Source organism: Daphnia magna, linkage group LG7, assembly GCF_020631705.1.
Source record: "Daphnia magna isolate NIES linkage group LG7, ASM2063170v1.1, whole genome shotgun sequence".
NCBI lineage: Eukaryota > Metazoa > Arthropoda > Branchiopoda > Diplostraca > Daphniidae > Daphnia > Daphnia magna.
Genome location: NC_059188.1, coordinates 3088892 through 3106406, shown reverse-complemented (window position 1 = coordinate 3106406; position 17515 = coordinate 3088892). Strand labels below are relative to the sequence as shown.

General features: G+C 38.5%; 2 protein-coding genes across 3 annotated transcripts; one reads left to right on the top strand and one right to left on the bottom strand.

Moving 5' to 3' along the window:
* Positions 1 to 1775: 1775 nt before the first annotated feature.
* On the bottom strand, positions 1776 to 3375 carry LOC123474379. Its single transcript, XM_045176461.1, has 3 exons — positions 3058 to 3375; positions 2529 to 2973; positions 1776 to 2439 (listed from the first exon to the last, which is right to left on the bottom strand). Exons 2-3 carry the CDS (start codon positions 2884 to 2886, stop codon positions 2042 to 2044), a joined length of 756 nt encoding a protein of 251 aa, XP_045032396.1. The 5' UTR covers positions 2887 to 2973; positions 3058 to 3375; the 3' UTR covers positions 1776 to 2041.
* A 2184-nt stretch (positions 3376 to 5559) lies between these two features.
* LOC116926779 (LIM/homeobox protein Lhx3) lies at positions 5560 to 17135 on the top strand. 2 transcript variants are annotated; one of them, XM_045176245.1, is made up of 7 exons: positions 5560 to 6230; positions 10722 to 10896; positions 11498 to 11697; positions 11763 to 11830; positions 11906 to 12006; positions 12812 to 12990; positions 16410 to 17135. In XM_045176245.1, exons 1-7 carry the CDS (start codon positions 6125 to 6127, stop codon positions 16667 to 16669), a joined length of 1089 nt encoding a protein of 362 aa, XP_045032180.1. In that variant the 5' UTR covers positions 5560 to 6124; the 3' UTR covers positions 16670 to 17135. The 2 variants fall into 2 exon arrangements, with proteins under 2 accessions (XP_045032180.1, XP_032789601.1); XM_032933710.2 differs by having other exon boundaries at positions 5564 to 6230; positions 11495 to 11697.
* Positions 17136 to 17515: the final 380 nt, after the last annotated feature.

The window sequence follows — 17515 nt, the reverse complement described above, 5'->3', positions numbered from 1 at the left end:
CTATCTGGTTTATTTTTATTTAACTATTGTTTGTGAATGGTTTGTTGCTAATCCCCTTGTAGCAGACGAATTTCTGGCAGCAAACGAAATTCTTCGGCTAACAGAGGACGAGCCACTTACAAACAATAATAAAATAAAAATAAATTAGATAGAACTGGGGCTAGAAAAAAAAGGGAAATGAAATAATGAATAGGGTACCCACTGCTAGGAAGAAAAGAGAGAAATCTAAATTATCAGTGTGCCCACTTGCTTGGTAGTCGAAATCCCCAAACAGTTGCCAGATTTTCGGAAAAATCACCATTCGCCAAAGTCAAAAACACCAAAAAATCACCACCAAATTTTTTTTAGTTTTTAATACAAAAAAACGTTTTAAAAGGTTGAAAAGCGTTAATTCTTGTTTATGTATCAATTAAAACACACTCAAATTAAAGTTACAGGTTAAACATTGCTTGTAAGTGTTAAAAACTATTTCTAAATTTGGTATTCTGTGTTAACGAATGAGGGAAAACGGCGCACTATTCATGGATAATTGGTGCGTTCGATTTAACATTTTTGGCTAAAATGACAAGTTCTTTTGGAAATTGGATTTTTGAAGCTGACTTTTCTTCATTCAACATCCAAAATTTTGCTTTGAGAATTGCATCAGTAGTAGGAGTCTCCTGCCGATTTTGCTTATCATCCTTGACTTCCTTCAAATGACTAAATACCCTCTCGGCTGATGCGTTACTAAATGGCAAACATAACAAGAGGTACATGCACTCAGTTAGATTAGGGAAAACGGGTTCACCGCAAGGATTTAGAGTAGAGAGAACTGCTTTCCAATAATCGTCAACTTTCATATTATACAACGCATAGCGATCTGTGACGCCAAAGTGAGATAAGGGCAGACTTGCGTGTTTCCTCCATTCGCTGTCAGCCAAATTAGGATCACAAGATTCCTTCAATTGTGGGAAACGTTTGAAAACTTCAGCAAGTGAGGCAGGATTCAACTTTCGGGCATTCTTCGGTTGTACTAGACTAGAAAATTCGTAGACTTCATCCTTCAGGTCAAAACGCTAAGTGACTTCTGAATAACCAGTTTGGTAAAACTTTCTGAATGATTTCAGAAGTAGATTGAATGGCTGAAAATTCTGCTCAAAGGAAACGTTGCATGTCATCTTATAATTTAGCTTGTACGCTGCCTCGTTAGCAGGAGTTCGTGACTCTTTAGGAAAAGCCTTGTCTGCAGATTTCAAGCCGTCTTCTTGTGCCTTAATTTCAGCTTCTTTTCTTTCTTGGGAAAAATAAACAGTGTTCTTAAACGCCGATTTCGGCTTCGATTTCAACTCAAACATGGTTTCAGTAGCCTGTAACCCTAAAAAAATCAAAAGATTTTAGGAAACACTAATAGGATCAAGTATTACCAAAACAATTTAAGGCACTGCTTTGCCGTAATCAGCTCTACTAACCTAGGTAGATTTGTTCCAAAGGGACATACTCATGGCAGTCTAAATGATCAAGACTGGACAGACAAGACATGTGTTCTTCAACGTATTCCGTGTTCATATAGCTCTTAGCCAATGAAACGAGTAGAGACTCAATCGCAGGTTTTATCACATGAATGAGAGGCTTGTTGGACTGGAATAATTCATTCAGTTCAGTAAAAAGAGAAAGTCCTGCCGATTTGAAAAAAGAATTAAATATGCTGATTAGTAATGTTCAAATAACTGAGGAAATTTGTTTTTGTTTTACCTTGTATGAAAAACTCAAGAAGAATTTTAGTAAAAGGATCTTGCAAAAGAAACAAAATTCTGTTGTATTTTTCTGTGGGGTTTTCAGCAACCTCAGAAATGAAATGTAAAATTAAAGCGTCATATTGTTGGAGAATGCGGACAGCGCAGTTTTTAAAAGTGAGCCAACGCGTTTCTCCGGGCTTGAGAATTTCCAACTCATCAAGTTTGAGAAATCTAAGACACTCCTTTAATTTATCTCGCCTGTCACGACTATTGCTGAAGTGGGCAGGAATAGCATGGAGAAGTTCAATAAGTTCTGGAGGCAAGGCCTAATAGGAGTGCTTTGCACATAAATGAAAGTTGTGACAAGTACATTTGACTGTTGCGAGCTTGGGGAAACGGTCTCTCAGCAATGTTGAGACTGATTTGATTCTTCCAAAATTCACATTGCATGTATCAGCTGAAAACCCAACAAATCGTGCGGAAGAAATTCCGTGTTTTTCCAGCCTTGAAAGAATACAGTTAGTCAATCCATCTGCAGTCCCATCAGAAACATCCACTAGATCGAGAACATCGAATTGCAGCTTTCCTTTTTCAAGGCACCACTGGCAAACTACAATAACCATTTTAGTTTTGATAGACACGTCCGTGGTTTCATCGAATAAAATGGAAAAATATTTGTTCTTCAGTTTACTTGCTGTTTGTTGTGTACAAAATTTTCCAAATCCTAAATAGTTTAATAGTATAGAAAGAAATTATCAATTAGTTTTCATAGTAAATTAGTAATACAAATTACGTATAACGTATTCTACCAACCTTCTCTTATCAAGTTGCCTGCTTTTGTATATCCTAATGTGGCTTTCTTGAATATGGGATCATTTCCTTCTGTCTGCATCACTTCAAGCATTCCTTGAGCAGAACACACTGATTGACTATTTTCACATATATGAGCCAAAATTCGTAGTTCAAGATTAGTGATACGATCCCTAAGTGGAGATGCAAAATTGGCTAAACGATCCTGTTGCTTAAGCAACTCTGGGAACTTTTCCATATTCTGTTTGTGTTGGGTACGGTCAACATGTTTTTCTAAATCTCCCTTATGATTTTGATAAAACAACGCACAAGCTCTACAAAATGCTTGATTCTCTCCAGTCTGTGGATTGAGTTTCAGCATTAGCCACTTAGCAAATTTTGGATGCTTATTCTCATTTAGCCAATCTGGATTAAACTGTCTTGGTTTTTTTTAGGATGACTTACTGTCCTAGAGATATAACATAACAAATTACAATGTTTTAACAATTACACACCGATTCAAATTAATTAGTCTAACTATATTCTCCATTACTTGAGTTTTCTTTCGCTTAGCCTGGCCCTGGCTTGACGAAACTTCCTCGACTTCGTCAGAGGACTCAGAGCTCATTTTGAATTAGTTGTAAACATTAAACAACCATATATACTTATATAGACTAGCACTAGCACAGTAGCACCACTAGCAATGTTGACATTGGTTAGTTGTGTGGTCTTGCACTTGCAGACAGTGTCGCCAGTGTGCTACAACTCCCTACAAGGTACAAGCTACAACTACCCCATCGGTTGCCAAGTTTGGTTAATTAAAATTTTAAAAATTAAAATCTCAACCTTAAATTTGAGCAACTTAAATAAATTTTTTTATGATATCCAAAAATTCCAAAAAAATACAAAAATCACCATTATTTTCTGACACCATTTGAACACCATTAGACAGCCCGAAATCACCAAAATGGTGACAAATCACCAAAAGTGGGCACACTGTAAATTATAGTTATGAAAACTTAATTTTTAACGCGAAGAAGAGGGTTTCTCCATAAGACGCTGCAGCCGCAGCAGACCAACTTGGACACAAAGGAGATTTTGCGCATTTGTGGAAAACGCGTAACGCAGGATGTTTTACTGCTCTATTGACAAACAAAAAATGCAAACCAAAAAAATCCACTGCCAGTCGAATGCGGTTGCGGTTCCCGGGTTCTTACCTGACCGGGATCGCGATTGCAATCATGGCAATTTTGTTTTACCCATTCATTCTGTTTGAGAGGATTTGTTTTTGTCTTCCACTCCCTACTTAATAATCACTAATTGGTGATCTGTCATATATCCACCATTCCTCTGCCAACTCAGAGTAAATGAAAATAATCATTGCCATGTTTTTTCTATCATCTATGGTAGTCGAAAGATGGGTAAAAGGTTGCAATAATAATATGAAATGAAGAAAATGGTTGAAATGTCAATCCCTTTACTTAATCTATAAAAAGTGATTAACAGGCAGGCATTTAGGCGACTCCTGTGTTTCAATAGAACAAGTCTCTGATCATTGCTGCACATCATAAATAGCAATACCGTGTAGTTTTTCACGAGTCAAAACCGAGTAATATATGGGTTACTCAGGTTTGCCAAACTGGGACTATGTTATCCCTGCTTACTCGTCGTGATCGAATTAAAAGCACTCCTACGAGACGAAATGAGAATTCACAGTGAAAGAGAGCGTGTTGAGCTGAAGGTCCTGTCTCTTTCGGGCGTAAAACACGGTAAATCATATGGCGTGGATTAACCTTTCCGTAAAAGTGTAGCCATCTTGAGCCGCACGGCGAATTACGCAATATGGTATGAAATTTTCGTTGTACACGTATGATTAATCTAAAGGTATAATAAACGGAAATGATTGGCTTGTGGTTCCTCAACCGGGATTACACGCGAATCAAGGGGGGGAATCTAACTTCGAAGGGGGAAAAAAATCTAATTTCGAAGAAAATTGATTTCATAAAATGATACGCGAACTCAGTGGAAACAAGTATTTCGACATTTTTATATCATCGACTTATGTCTCTATTATTATGAGTGTAAGCAAATCGAAACAACAAATCGAAACAATTAAGGCTGCTTGCCCATGGAGTCAGCGCATACGTACATTCTAAAATATCCAGAATCAACAAAAGAGGCAGCAACTATCGTCAATATTCATCTATATCCGGCACTTCTTTGTTAACACATGTGTGCGTGCGCGGGTTCATAACAGACAGAATGCGAGATGGTTTCAATGAAGAGTTGGGCAGATGGGACGCCAGTGGGGAGACAGTGAGAGAAAGAGAGGGGTGGAACTGATCTGTATCCGCCTCTCAGTGGGGGTTGACTCCGGACCTATTATCAGCCGGTTGCGACCAAAGTCTCTCGACAATCAAGATACATGAAGTACGATATAATAAAAAAAAACGCATAAAAGCTGTACATCCGAATCAAGCTAAGACCCCCCGTTGACGTTCCTATACAGATCATCCATTAGCTGCTGCCAGTAGAGCAACCTGTTTGTGTGTCTCTGTTTGTTATCGAGTCAGTGCTGTGTTGTTGTGCATCTACCTTAATAATCTAGTCATGGGGAGGGGAGGGTGGCTAATTCAATTGGCGTCATGTCATAACTTCTGACTGATCTGAATGAACTTCGTTTACACCAGCTTAATTCACAAGGCCAAAAGGAGGAGCATTTTACCTTGTGAATAAGTTTACGTACAGTCAAAGGGTGGATGTTCAATTCAGTTACTTTGCTTTTCCACTGTGCGCGCGCATCTTTCTTCTTTAAAAAAACTCATTTGGGTAAAAATGCAACAAATAAGATTACAGTTATCTAAGAAGTCACAAAAATCCATAAAAAGATAAGTGCAATATGGGATAAAGTAAAACGAAACTTAAGCTTTTAGAACTTTTAATAAAATGTTATAAGAATACGGTGGTCGTCACGATATCGTATTGAACTTCTTGATTCTGCGTTGAAAAGAAGTTTGGTGGGTTGGCATTGAAGCTTAGACGGACCAATGGCTAACAAGCAAAGGGGCTGGGCTTGAGGGAAAAGCACGTCGCCTCGTCTGGTATGTGTTGGGGAAAATGCAACCGGACGTGTAATACCGCCGTTCAACCCTCTTCGTGTGGAAAATTCTGGCTGCTCTGTCTCCATGGGCATACTGCCACCAGTCAGAACCGGTGCTAGTATAGGAAAGGGAATTGCACTCAACGAAATTAGTATTCCTCGTTTCTACCAGCGAAGAACTCGTTTCACTTTCGTTCGTTTTCTGTTCCGTGATATCATCATCATTTCTCAGTTTAAATCGCATATAGTCGTTTTTACTCATCGTTCGTTTAGCTTACGTGACTTTGTAATAGACCTACTGCAGCACGCGCTTCAGATTTAACGAGGCATAGTATATCAGTTTTGTCTGGTGGAATTTCAGACAATAGCTGATTTTTTGTTTTTGTTTTTTGTTTTGTTTTTTTTTTTGTTTGTTTGTTTGTTTTTTGTTTGTTTTTTGTTTTTTATTTTGCTTTTTGTTTGTTGTTGTATTATTATTATTTTTGTTTTACTACAATTTAATTCGTCTTTGGTGAAAACAATGGCGTTCACCCCAGTCATTGAAGAGTCAGTTGGAATGGATTCACCTCACCATCAGCACGGTGAAGTTCTTCTTTCGCTCCTTGCTCGTCACAAAAGTTTAGAAGGTAAAAAATAGTGGATACAGCGAGTTGAAAATATATTAGTGGATTTATCTGGGATTTTCAACCTCCATCACATTATTTTATTAGCGTAAAATCTTCCATTCAAAAATATTTGGCACTTCGGGGCGTATTACCCGTCACCACAGAATCCTTGGATTAGAAAACGCATTGAAAAGCTTATCGAATAGTTTACTATAAGCCGTCTTGTATTAACATTGCAAATCCTCGTAAAGAACAAGCTTTAACTAATCTCTTTCAACCCCAACAGCGTAAGAACAATATTGAAAACAATGGACGAACGACAATATTATTGTAGGCTGCATTTTGTTCTAATAGTTCAAAAATACTACGGTCATTTGGCAGTAAATTGTGTGAACTCATACCAAATATCTGTAAAAGCAAAATCACAACAAAAACAAGCTGATAAAAAGAAAGGTGTGAAGCTGGCGAAGAACTAAAGATCATTTGCAAACCTATGACTACACAGCAAAATAGTTTACATTTTAGTTGGGTAGAATTTCAAATGGTTTAAATACCTTCAGAATCACATAGGTAGGAAAAGCCGTTCCCAGAACGAATAAATGGGTATTCAACCCAAACAGAGCCAGGCCTATTATGGTAGAGTTTTCCTATTTGTCCAATTCTATGCGCTTTTCTGATCGCTATGAAAAAAAGTTGATGGCTCTCTTGCGCTCATTGATCTGGAGAGCTGACGAGTGAAAAGATCAAAACACACCATTCTTTTGTGCTACCCCTTGGCTCACTGAGTTTCCTCGATGAAAGCCGAAGCCTGCTTCAACCTCCTCTCGTCTTTCTACAAGTGGCTAAGCAAAGCTGTATTTATTTTGCAAAATAAAAAGACTCTAGTCTATTCAGTTTCTTTGTAGTGCTTTTGTTTTCGTCTATAAACTTACCAGCTAGCGGTAAGGGCCGAAGAGGAGAATTCCATTTTAAAATGTATAGGAATATAGACATGTATAGGATATGGCATCAACCCGAATTATTTCAAATTTTACCTTGATAAACGAAATATGGTATCCAGCTTAGTTACGTATGTTTTTTTGTCGAATAATGATGTAGTCCCACCAGGATTCTAATTTCTCCGTCGGTAATCCTTTTGGTGTAAGCTTCATCATGCAAAATATGGGAGTGACGAAAAATCTAGTGTGGCCTAATCTTTCCGCTAATACCAAAAAAGGTTGTCTTATACAACATTGTACCGCATGTGCTAAACAGAACTGTACATGCTATTGTTAACAAAATTTTGCCACACGGGGTAAAAATGCTTGTTGCTACAATAGTTTGATGAAGAAAAACGGAGTAGGGAGATAGTAGAAGGATAGTGGGAAGGTTGAAAGCGAGGGGGAAATGTCGGCTTTTTATTCTAGGCCACTGCACGTGACTAGCCCGTTGTCCTGGACGCCGCTCGACACTAGATAATCACGTCAATAGGCACACTTTGATGATGCAGCATTGTACTCTTAGTTCCCTAACTGTCGCCAAGATAGATGAAGGTTTCTTTTTCTCTACAAATACTATTTGTATTGCATGTATTATCCCTCTCAACGTGACACAGTGATACCTCGGATGCACTGCTTTGGCCTAAGTTACTCCAAGTGATAATTGTGCATTTTCTACTCAATTTCTAAGCTGCGACACTTAAGCTGGAGCCAACACTACCAGTGCACAAAATTAAAAAAGTTTTAAATTGCATCTTTTACCTTGCACATGTTTCACTGAACATGTTTTCCCGTTACACTCAAAAGAAATATCACTGTGTAAGTATTTATCCGAAAATTGTTTCATAATATCAGATCATGGCATTATCCCAATTAATCACGCGCAGAAAGAACTGGAACTCTGAAATCAAGGCAACAAACATGGGAGGTTTTTTTCCTGCAAGGAATGAAACGTTGGCCACTGTTATAGTTCATCGATGCAATAAATCAGCTGCATCTCGTGACGGTTGATTTAATGCAGTAGACTTTTGTGTCGTGTTTTAAAGTAATTTCGTGTACCGTTCTAACTGATGACTAAAATACGGTGCTGTTCTTCCTGTTCGTTTTTTTATGTTAATGTTTCGTGCCTTGTTTTTAACGCCACGAACATGATAAGACCGTTTCATTTTACAATATAATTTTGACATGATTACGCTCCCTTATTAAGAAAGCTTAATTTTTGACTTAGCACGAATGACATTTTGTAGCATGAAAGCCAGGTTACACAGCGTTTCAGGTTTACTTTCGCCAAATAATATTCAAAATAATCATTTGATTTCATGTTATCAACCTATGTTCTGTATGTCCATAGGCGGAGGTTAGTTTTTTGTCGCTCTCTCATGGGGACTTGAAAGAAGGGGGTATTCCAACAGAGTAAAGCCAGAAGAGTACAGATGGAGAAGGATTGTTGGCACGAGCCACTACACAAAGACGCGTGCTACTGTTGGCATAATCAGAGGTTCTCTTTTTTGGTCTCCGTCCCTTTTGTGTAGCTTGGGTGTGTGTCAATCCGCGAGGGATTTTACCTCGACAGGTTGGTGGGCTCTTTTTTGGCATGCTGCCAGGGCTTTGTTAGTCGCGTGACCACCGGCTTGTGTTTGACACGCGCAGCCAGCGCGCAGCAGACTAGGCTGTGATCTGCAGCCTACGGCTCTTTTCTCATTTTTCTCTCTCTCTGCTGTATTCAATTTTTACTTGCATATTTTTGTATGAGCCCCATAACATCGATGACTCAATTCTTTTTCGGCTTTCCTTTAGACTACAGGCTGACAATTACGAATGCATTAGCCTACATCAGGTGCGGTTATACTAGTTACACAAGCCGCTTTGTAAAATATTTCCTGAATTATTGCCGTTATTGGACAAATATCAAGAAGACTTTTAAACGTTGTGTGTACGTACATACCAGGGAAATGGTGGCGAATAAGGAAGACTATAGCCTATTCGTTTTAGAATGACAATTTTCATTCCTTAGGCTAATTGTTATCTTTGTTACGGAGTTTTAAGACTACGAAGTTACAAATTCAATGTGGTTTGTTTTGTTTTTTTAACGAAAAATGAAACGATTTAAAACTCTTGGGAAAATACTTTTTGGCTACTCTATTATAGGAGTAATCAATCGGCTTTCGTGTGTATGTTGACAATCTCTACCCCAATAGCTGTAACGTAAACACATAAAACAATAATGTAATTTGCCTCAAAAAGATCATAGATGAGGATTACCATCGGAAGCACTCGAATCTTTCCAGATGAAACCGTCGTCGGCCAACGATTAACAAACAAATTGTTCGTGTTAATTCACTTTGGTGAAAGAAATCAGTGAGGCAAAAGTGAAGCCTAAGTGAAGCCTCGCTCAAGTTACTGAGTATTATGTGACTCAGTCGTAGTATAGGGAGTCTGCCTCTTACAGCTGCTCATCCAACGAGCATATCTGGAGTGTATACCAACTGCATTGCGCTCTCTGATGTCCGAAGGTCGCGTGTTGGTCACGTGCTCTTCTGGTTTGTTTCTACTTCCATTATTTTGTTGTCTTCCTTTATTTTTCACGTGAGACACTCAACTGAACGGATCTTGTCTCTTGGCTAGCATCTAAATTAGGTTAACATTGTGCCAAACATGCTTGTATAGCGATACGAGCGGCACCCTACCCTAAATAGTCTATAGTCTACAAGGCACAGAAAGCCTATGGGACTAAGTTAATTTCACTTTCATGATTTTTTTTTTTTATTCTCTCCTAAAATTTTGTTGTTGAGAACCTGATCATTGTTGCTTTAACTCGAAATAATGACAACCTCAGCCCAAAGTCACGAGGCATCGTCTGCTTCAATATTTCTGTTGAATATTTCATTTTCTCTCACGTATAGCGTAAGCATAAGCAAGGTCAATGCGGGGAAACTTAATAGACCCTATGCAACTTTGATGAACGTGTAATTCAATTTAAACCATGGAAAAGTAATGCCTAATGAGTAATGACAGATCTGTAAAGTACCCAGTCAAATCAAAAATTTTGACTTATAAGATTGACTTTTGATTTTGGCCCAATAAGATTTAAACGTTTGGTACACATTTTGGCTTGAAATTTACGAATTTGGAGTAAGATCCGTAAACCTGATGCGAAATTCAAAAATCGGCATCTTTTGGCTTAACACTCAAAGTGAATTTCGTCCCAGTGTACGCAGTTTGAGTTAGCTGCTCCTCCCTGCCTCTTGAAATGCAATGGCAACTTTAATGGAAAATAATGCTCCAAATTGGAAACAAGACAAACGGCGCAAATGGAGTTCTTATGGTATTTTTTTAAGAAATTGCCGTCAGAGCACAGTAGGCCTATGGCAACTACCGGCAAACAGATAGTGGCGGCTTTTGTACAAACAAGAAAGGAACCAGCACTAAGAATTTTACTAACTTTAAGAAATTGATGAATACACACAGCATCTGTTGATAATTGATTTTATTTAAGAAATTTATTGATGATTTCTAATTCACCTTTCTTTAACAGCTACAATCCCGCGATGTGCCGGATGCAGTGGTTTTATTCTCGACCGCTTCATCCTCAAGGTTCTTGATCGTCCCTGGCACACCGAGTGCCTCAAATGCATGGATTGCGGTACTCATCTAGTTGACAAATGCTTCGTCAGAGGTGGTAGCACATATTGCAAAGAAGATTTCTTCAGGTAAGCACCATCCGAGTTCATAAGACATTACAGACGTAGATAATATTTGTTTATTTCCAGTAAAACGTGTTTATCTAGCTACCGAACTATGCCGTTATGAAATAAAGCGTAACACGTTTGCACCCATTTTATGTGATGCAATCCTATAAAATCCATTAAAATCCGTGCAATTGCAAAATCTTTTGTTTCACTACCTATTTGATATATTCTGTCTCTTTAGTGTGATGGAGTTTGATGAAACGGTTCAGTTGAGGGTTCTACACATAATAATATGGACGCAGGACGAAGGGCATTTCAACGTGCCCAATCATAGAGGGGCAATCATATGCATGATGACACGTTTTCATATCGCGAGACTTTAGTCTTTAGTGTATTCATTCAAATTTGAATGGTATGACGAAAAATTGAAGCCAAAGTATTGGTATTAGACTGATCTGAATCCCAACGAGAACATATACTACTAAGATATGATTCTGTAACTGTAATTGTCTCCATTATGCTTATTTTACATGTAGACCTACAATGAAGAATTTAAAGGCTGTACGTCGTACATCATACGCAATGTAAAACTAACTAGTATCCTTTGTTTCTCCTTAAGGAGATTTGGTACCAAATGTGCGTGTTGTGACCAAGGTATTGCCCCGTCGCAAATCGTGCGACGAGCCCAACATCACGTCTACCATCTGGAATGTTTTCAGTGCGTCCTATGCGGCCGTCAATTGGACACCGGTGATGAGTTTTACCTTATGGAGGATCGAAAACTTGTCTGTAAACCTGATTACGAGTCTGCTAAAACCAAAGGTTCGTATTCAAAAATACAATAACCCATTCATCTCCTCGTTACATCGCAGCCTTCGAAATTCTAGAAGGAGAAAACCCGCCGAAGCGACCAAGGACAACAATCACAGCAAAGCAACTGGAGACGCTAAAATCGGTTCAATTAAAACTATACAGAAATTAATGATAATGTGAGGGAAATTTCTAATAGGTTTGCTTTTCGTTTTAACAGGCTTACAATGCCAGTCCTAAACCAGCCCGTCACGTACGTGAACAACTCAGCCAGGATACAGGCCTCGATATGAGGGTGGTGCAAGTCTGGTTCCAAAACAGGCATGTATAATGTTGATATCTCTTCATTTGGCTTTACTCGTATCAAGCCGAATTGTTTAAATTGAGCACAATGTGCGTAGCTGTTTACGGAAAGGGGACATGGATTACGAAAAAAAGGGCCATCCATTTCAATGTACAGTCTTACTTAAAGTGTGTGCTCCGTACCGTATAGGGTTTTCGTTATCGTTTAGCTGCGTAAATATTAAGAATACCACAATTTTCTCGTGAAATAAAAAACAAGTATTTCCTCGTCGGAAGGTTATACTTTTAAACGTGTTTCTCTTCCTCTCTCCGCCCATCTCAAGCAACCCATCACCACAGGCTCACTGAGCTAGGACCGTCCCACTTTAATTTTCTCGAAGCCCAATGAATGCTCCCCGCTCGGGAGCGAAGCCATCTTCTCTCGCAGTAACCATGGCAACTTTCTCTCCAACATTCTAGCTATATCCCTTCCAGACTGCGCAGTTCAGCTATGGCTTCTTTACAAAAGATGTACACTTCGCTTTCAAGTTCTTTTTTTTTTCCTTTTTTTTTTTATGTTTTGTTGCAGCTTCCCCTATCGCTCTTGTATAGCCCTTGCTTTTTCTCTTTTTTATTTATTTTTTTTTCTTTCTTTTCTTGTATGTAAAATATTTTCATTTCGTATAAAAACTGAATCTAAGCAATGAAAGCAGTAACTTTGTAAGCAAACTTCTAGAACCGAAGCTGAAAGTACCAGCTACAATAACCAAAAATGTTTTAAATTACTTGAATTGCAAAAATGTGACGAAAATACTAATTGCTGCTTTCTTACATTTTTCGATAGACGCGCTAAAGAGAAGCGATTGAAAAAAGATGCTGGCAGAGCCCGATGGGGTCAATACTTCCGCAATGGCAATGGTACTGGAGGCTCTAACGGTGGTTCAATTGGAGTCAGTAAAGATGGTATCAGAGCGTCTAAAATTGAAGATCTAAAAGAAGATCTTATCCTTGGTTTTTCCTCAGGTAAACTATTATCTTTATTGATATTATACTCTTTTACACCTATATACGCTAACTTCCCAGTATCCCACTTGAAATGGTCTAAAACATAAACTCATTGAAAAGAAGGCAGGTAAAGGTACGAAATAAGAAGAAAAAAAACACTGAAAATAAGGTGAAATTTTAAAAACTGCATCCAAGACAGTTTGAAACGGTGGGCAGCTTTTAATTCGATTACGCCGCAACATACTGCACATCAGCTGAGCGAATGGAATTGTATAGTAGTTCTAGGGCACACTAAAAGCTGAAACCTGCAAAAGGCGTGTCTGGTTGATTGACGCCCATATGGTACAGGGGTGCAAATGATAGGACGAAGGAAAAGTTCAAAGGTCAATCTCGGTAGACATGAATATTTGATTTACAAGTCATCGTTCTTACAGCCCACACGATCCACAATTTTTTTTTGTGTCCTTTTTGAATTCAAACATAGCCAAGTATTTATTATTTTTTTTTTTTCCTGTAGCTTTTAACATGGCGTGCACGAGGCGTTGTTGACTTTCTATTGATTTGTCTAGCCTGTTGTTTCCTTTCGAGGTCTAGATCGGAACAGATGGGCGTTGTTTGACTATACGGCACTTTACTCGTGATAACCCGTGAAGTTGTTGGCTAATATTTCCTCCCTCCCCTGCCCCGTTCCATTTTGTCTCCCTTTGGCTGCTATCGCTGCTGTGCGCCTCGTAAACTCCCCTTTGGCACATTAGACTGTTTTGTCATGTGTGGCGTATAGATGGGGGATACAATGCTGAATAAATTACGGAAACACATGACGGATCATTCGGATCGGTAGCCGCCATTAGACCAGTTAGGGGCTAAAGGGAATAGCCATCATTGATACAAAAGCTTGTAGAAAAGGGTACCAACTGCGCACATCGGCTCTGACTTTATGTCGCCAATAGATTTTTCGGAAGCCTAGCTTTGGAATTCCTACTGTAACCTAATCCCATCTAATGCTGTATCACTTCTTAAAATATAATTTTTCATTTCCTCCTGCTTACTATAGGCCGCCTTTTCGGATTGAATTAAAATGTATACTATTTTTTCCTAAATTGAGTTGTGTGCGTTTTTTGCTGGCAAGGGTTTAGTGAAGGACCAGCGACATTTCAGAATAGGCCGAGCCACCTAGGGCCTATAGCTTTTCGATATACTCTTCCTACGCAAATTTCGTACGTTCCTAAAACTTGTATAGACTACGTATATCTATTGGAGAGTCGAGGGTCCACTCTTTGTCCGCATTTGATGAGGCGTAGACATATCGAGAGCCAGAAATGGTTTAGCATTCTGTTATGAGTACTACTCTGTACTCATAATATGTGTACATACACGGCACCATTCACGAGTATGATTTTAATCAGCCAGAAAGGAGGATAAGTCTTTTTTATCTCAATATATGGTCGCTTTTAGAAGCTCCGTAGACATCCCCATAACCCCCTTTCCTCTGCTGGTCCCTGACTCTCCCTCTTGCTCCCCTCTCTCTCTGTCTTCCTCCCTATTTCTCTCTCCCTTTATTTTTTTTTGTATGAACGTTAAAATAAGTAGGGAGGGCGTCCCCCTTTTTTCTTTTTCTTTTTTTTTTCATCTTCCTCACTGTGTTTGCTCCGTCATGTTCCTCACGATGAATACATCGGTGTGGCTTCGTTTAGAGCCAATGAGCTAAGTAGTCGCCGTTTTCTGGAGGATATCAGAAAGTATTCTGATAATAATGCACGTAAGGCGTCTAAAATAATATCAAGTCTACAAAGATGACTGTATGGGAAAAAATCCGGCAATTTTAAATAACTCAAATTTGAAAAATTAAGTTCTTCTTAAAATGAATGCCACCATTTACATCAAGCGAATAAAGCTGGCATGGGGACGGTCAACGATTGCAAATTGAAACTTATTCTACCTTCCACCGAGTCTCTGGTCATCTAACTTGATTATGCCGTCGAGTTTATCGAATCGCTGTGCGTTAAACTGCAATGAAAGAGACCAGTTACAACTGAAAAGCGGAAAAAGGAAAAGGGAATAATGTCGAGTTTTCTAAATATTACGCTTATTCACCGAAATATTGTCATGCTATGAAACGATGACTTGTTTTCGCCATCGAATTCATCCCTGACATTTTCCTTTAAAGACCTTTACCGTGTTTTTGAACTGTTTTATTTTCCCAGAATCACAATCTTTTCCTTTAAAGGTAACTTAGATTGAAAAAAAATTTAGGGTGGGTTTAACGTGCTCATCCTCCCTCGTTTGTTATCATAAACGCTATGGTGTTATCTGATCTTTTTCGCTTTGCACGTTAAATCCACAAATTTGATTATATTTTACCAATAAGTTGGTGATTCGTATTGGTTGACTTTTCGCTAACAGCCAGTGCCAAAATGTTTAGTATTGGGTGATGTCTCACCTGAGTTAACTGCCTTAATGCCACTTACCCCTGCTTTGGCAGTCGCAAAACTACTTTCTACTGGAAAATTTTGTAATTTGCCGATCGAACAGCAAAAAAAAAAAAACACTTCACTAGCGCATGTGTTGAAAAAAAAAATGGTATGAGAAGTCTGCTAAGATTGGATATCTCTCTCCCTTTCTTTTCAACTAGAAGTGCGCGTGCAAAAGCACACGTAAGCAAGGTGTCCTATAAGCGTCGTATTGATAATTCTGAAGCATTTTTTTTTGTGGGGCACCCATCATGGCCTTGACGTACAGAATCGTAAAAAGACTTACTTTCCCTATTTTGGCATCGATTACCTTGAGAATACCGTAAGGCGCTCAAAAGCTTTTTCGGTCGATGTTTCACCCTTCGAAATATGAGCAAATGTATAACCATAAGCCTCTAATTGAAGTTAGTCGTTCAATCTGCTGCTTCACGCATGCCTACGAAAATCGTTGTAACTATATTTCCAGAGGGAGAAGGTATAAGTCGAGCTTCATTATAGCCATGCATGTTGGTCTAGGGAATCAACCGCCGATGTCTAAATCCGCTTTGCATCCGTCTCATTATTTTTCTAGCTTCTGAGGAATTCGAATGATTGAGAATGAGACAGTCACACATATGTAATGTGTGCATCTTTTTTTTTTCTTTTTTTTATTAAATCATGGTAAAAAAAAATTTACGGAGGATGGAGTTGGAAGAAAATTGATTCTCAGTGATAGGGAGATATACTGTACGGTATCTTTTGGTTTTTTGAAACGGGAAAAGTACACTTGGCAAAAAACTGATTTTTCTATAGTTTGCAGCGTCTTGTAGCAAAGAAAAAAAACGAACAGCAATAAAGGGATTGTAACACATTTCGTGTTCATCATCGAATCCACCGAAAAGACGATCATTTCTGCTGTTTTTATTTTATGCTCACTGTCTTGTGTATGCTTTAAATTAAATAGTTCGAACACTTTATCCTTTGCAGGTCGTCATGGAGGATTGGGTTCGCACAATGGCAGCAATGGCAATCCTTTGACGCCTATGACAGGTGCGTCGATGTCCGATATGGGTGGTATGGCCCCATTGGCACCAGCCAGTGCATCCAGTGACATAAGTAATATGAGTAGCAACAGCAGCGAACGAAGTAGCAGCAGTAGCAATGGACACTACCCCTACTTTCCTCCTTCTCCTGACTCTTGGCTTGGTGATGTTACCGACGCTGCCAGCTCCGGACAACCTTTTTGAAAGTCTAAAATGCAAATTACAAAATTAATTTAGACGCACATGTCTTTTCGCTCGATCGACAAGAAACCTCCCAAAAGATCAACCGAAATACTTGTTGAGGAGAAATCGAGCAGTTTTGACCTAAAACTAGTTATATACAGTGTTTTATTTCTCATCCAACCGTCAATCATTTGGTGTTTGTTGTGATCAGTCTACATTTAAGTTAATTATATGTGCACTTTAAAAAATTGATCGTGAAATCTACTGTGAAATGATAAGATGCTTCATACTATTTATTGTCCATCAGGCAAATCATTGAACTGGCTCCGGGCACAATTACTGCAACAAACCAAAAATTGTAGCGTGTTTTAGTTAAAAAGGCTTTTCGGAAAAAAAGTCGCATTCTGTGTAACCCTATACCTGTATCATTCATGATGGTTCAACGGTGTTTTCGAATTGTTTGAATGAAATAAATCTTTTGTAAGAAGTAGAATGAAAAAAACAAAAAAAAACAAAAACAAAAACCAAAAAAAAAAACAAAAAACAAAAAATACGAAAAAAGATGTTCCTCGCTTCACTTTTAATTATCAAGACGAAATTTTTAGGTTTTTTTTGTTATTGGTTCGTACAAATTTGATTTTAGTTTCCCGAATTAGAGATGCGATTATACTTTTACCGTGGATCAAATCGAATTAGCAAATGCCAATAAAAAAATGAGGCACGTCTGATTGAAAATGAGGCCTTGATTGCAGTGCTAAGGTGCATTAGGAAAAAAGTGTAGGCCTGTATACTTATGTAGAATAATTAATGACTAGCATGTTTTAGCCTGGTGATAAAATTCGATCGATCGTTGTATCATTATTCATT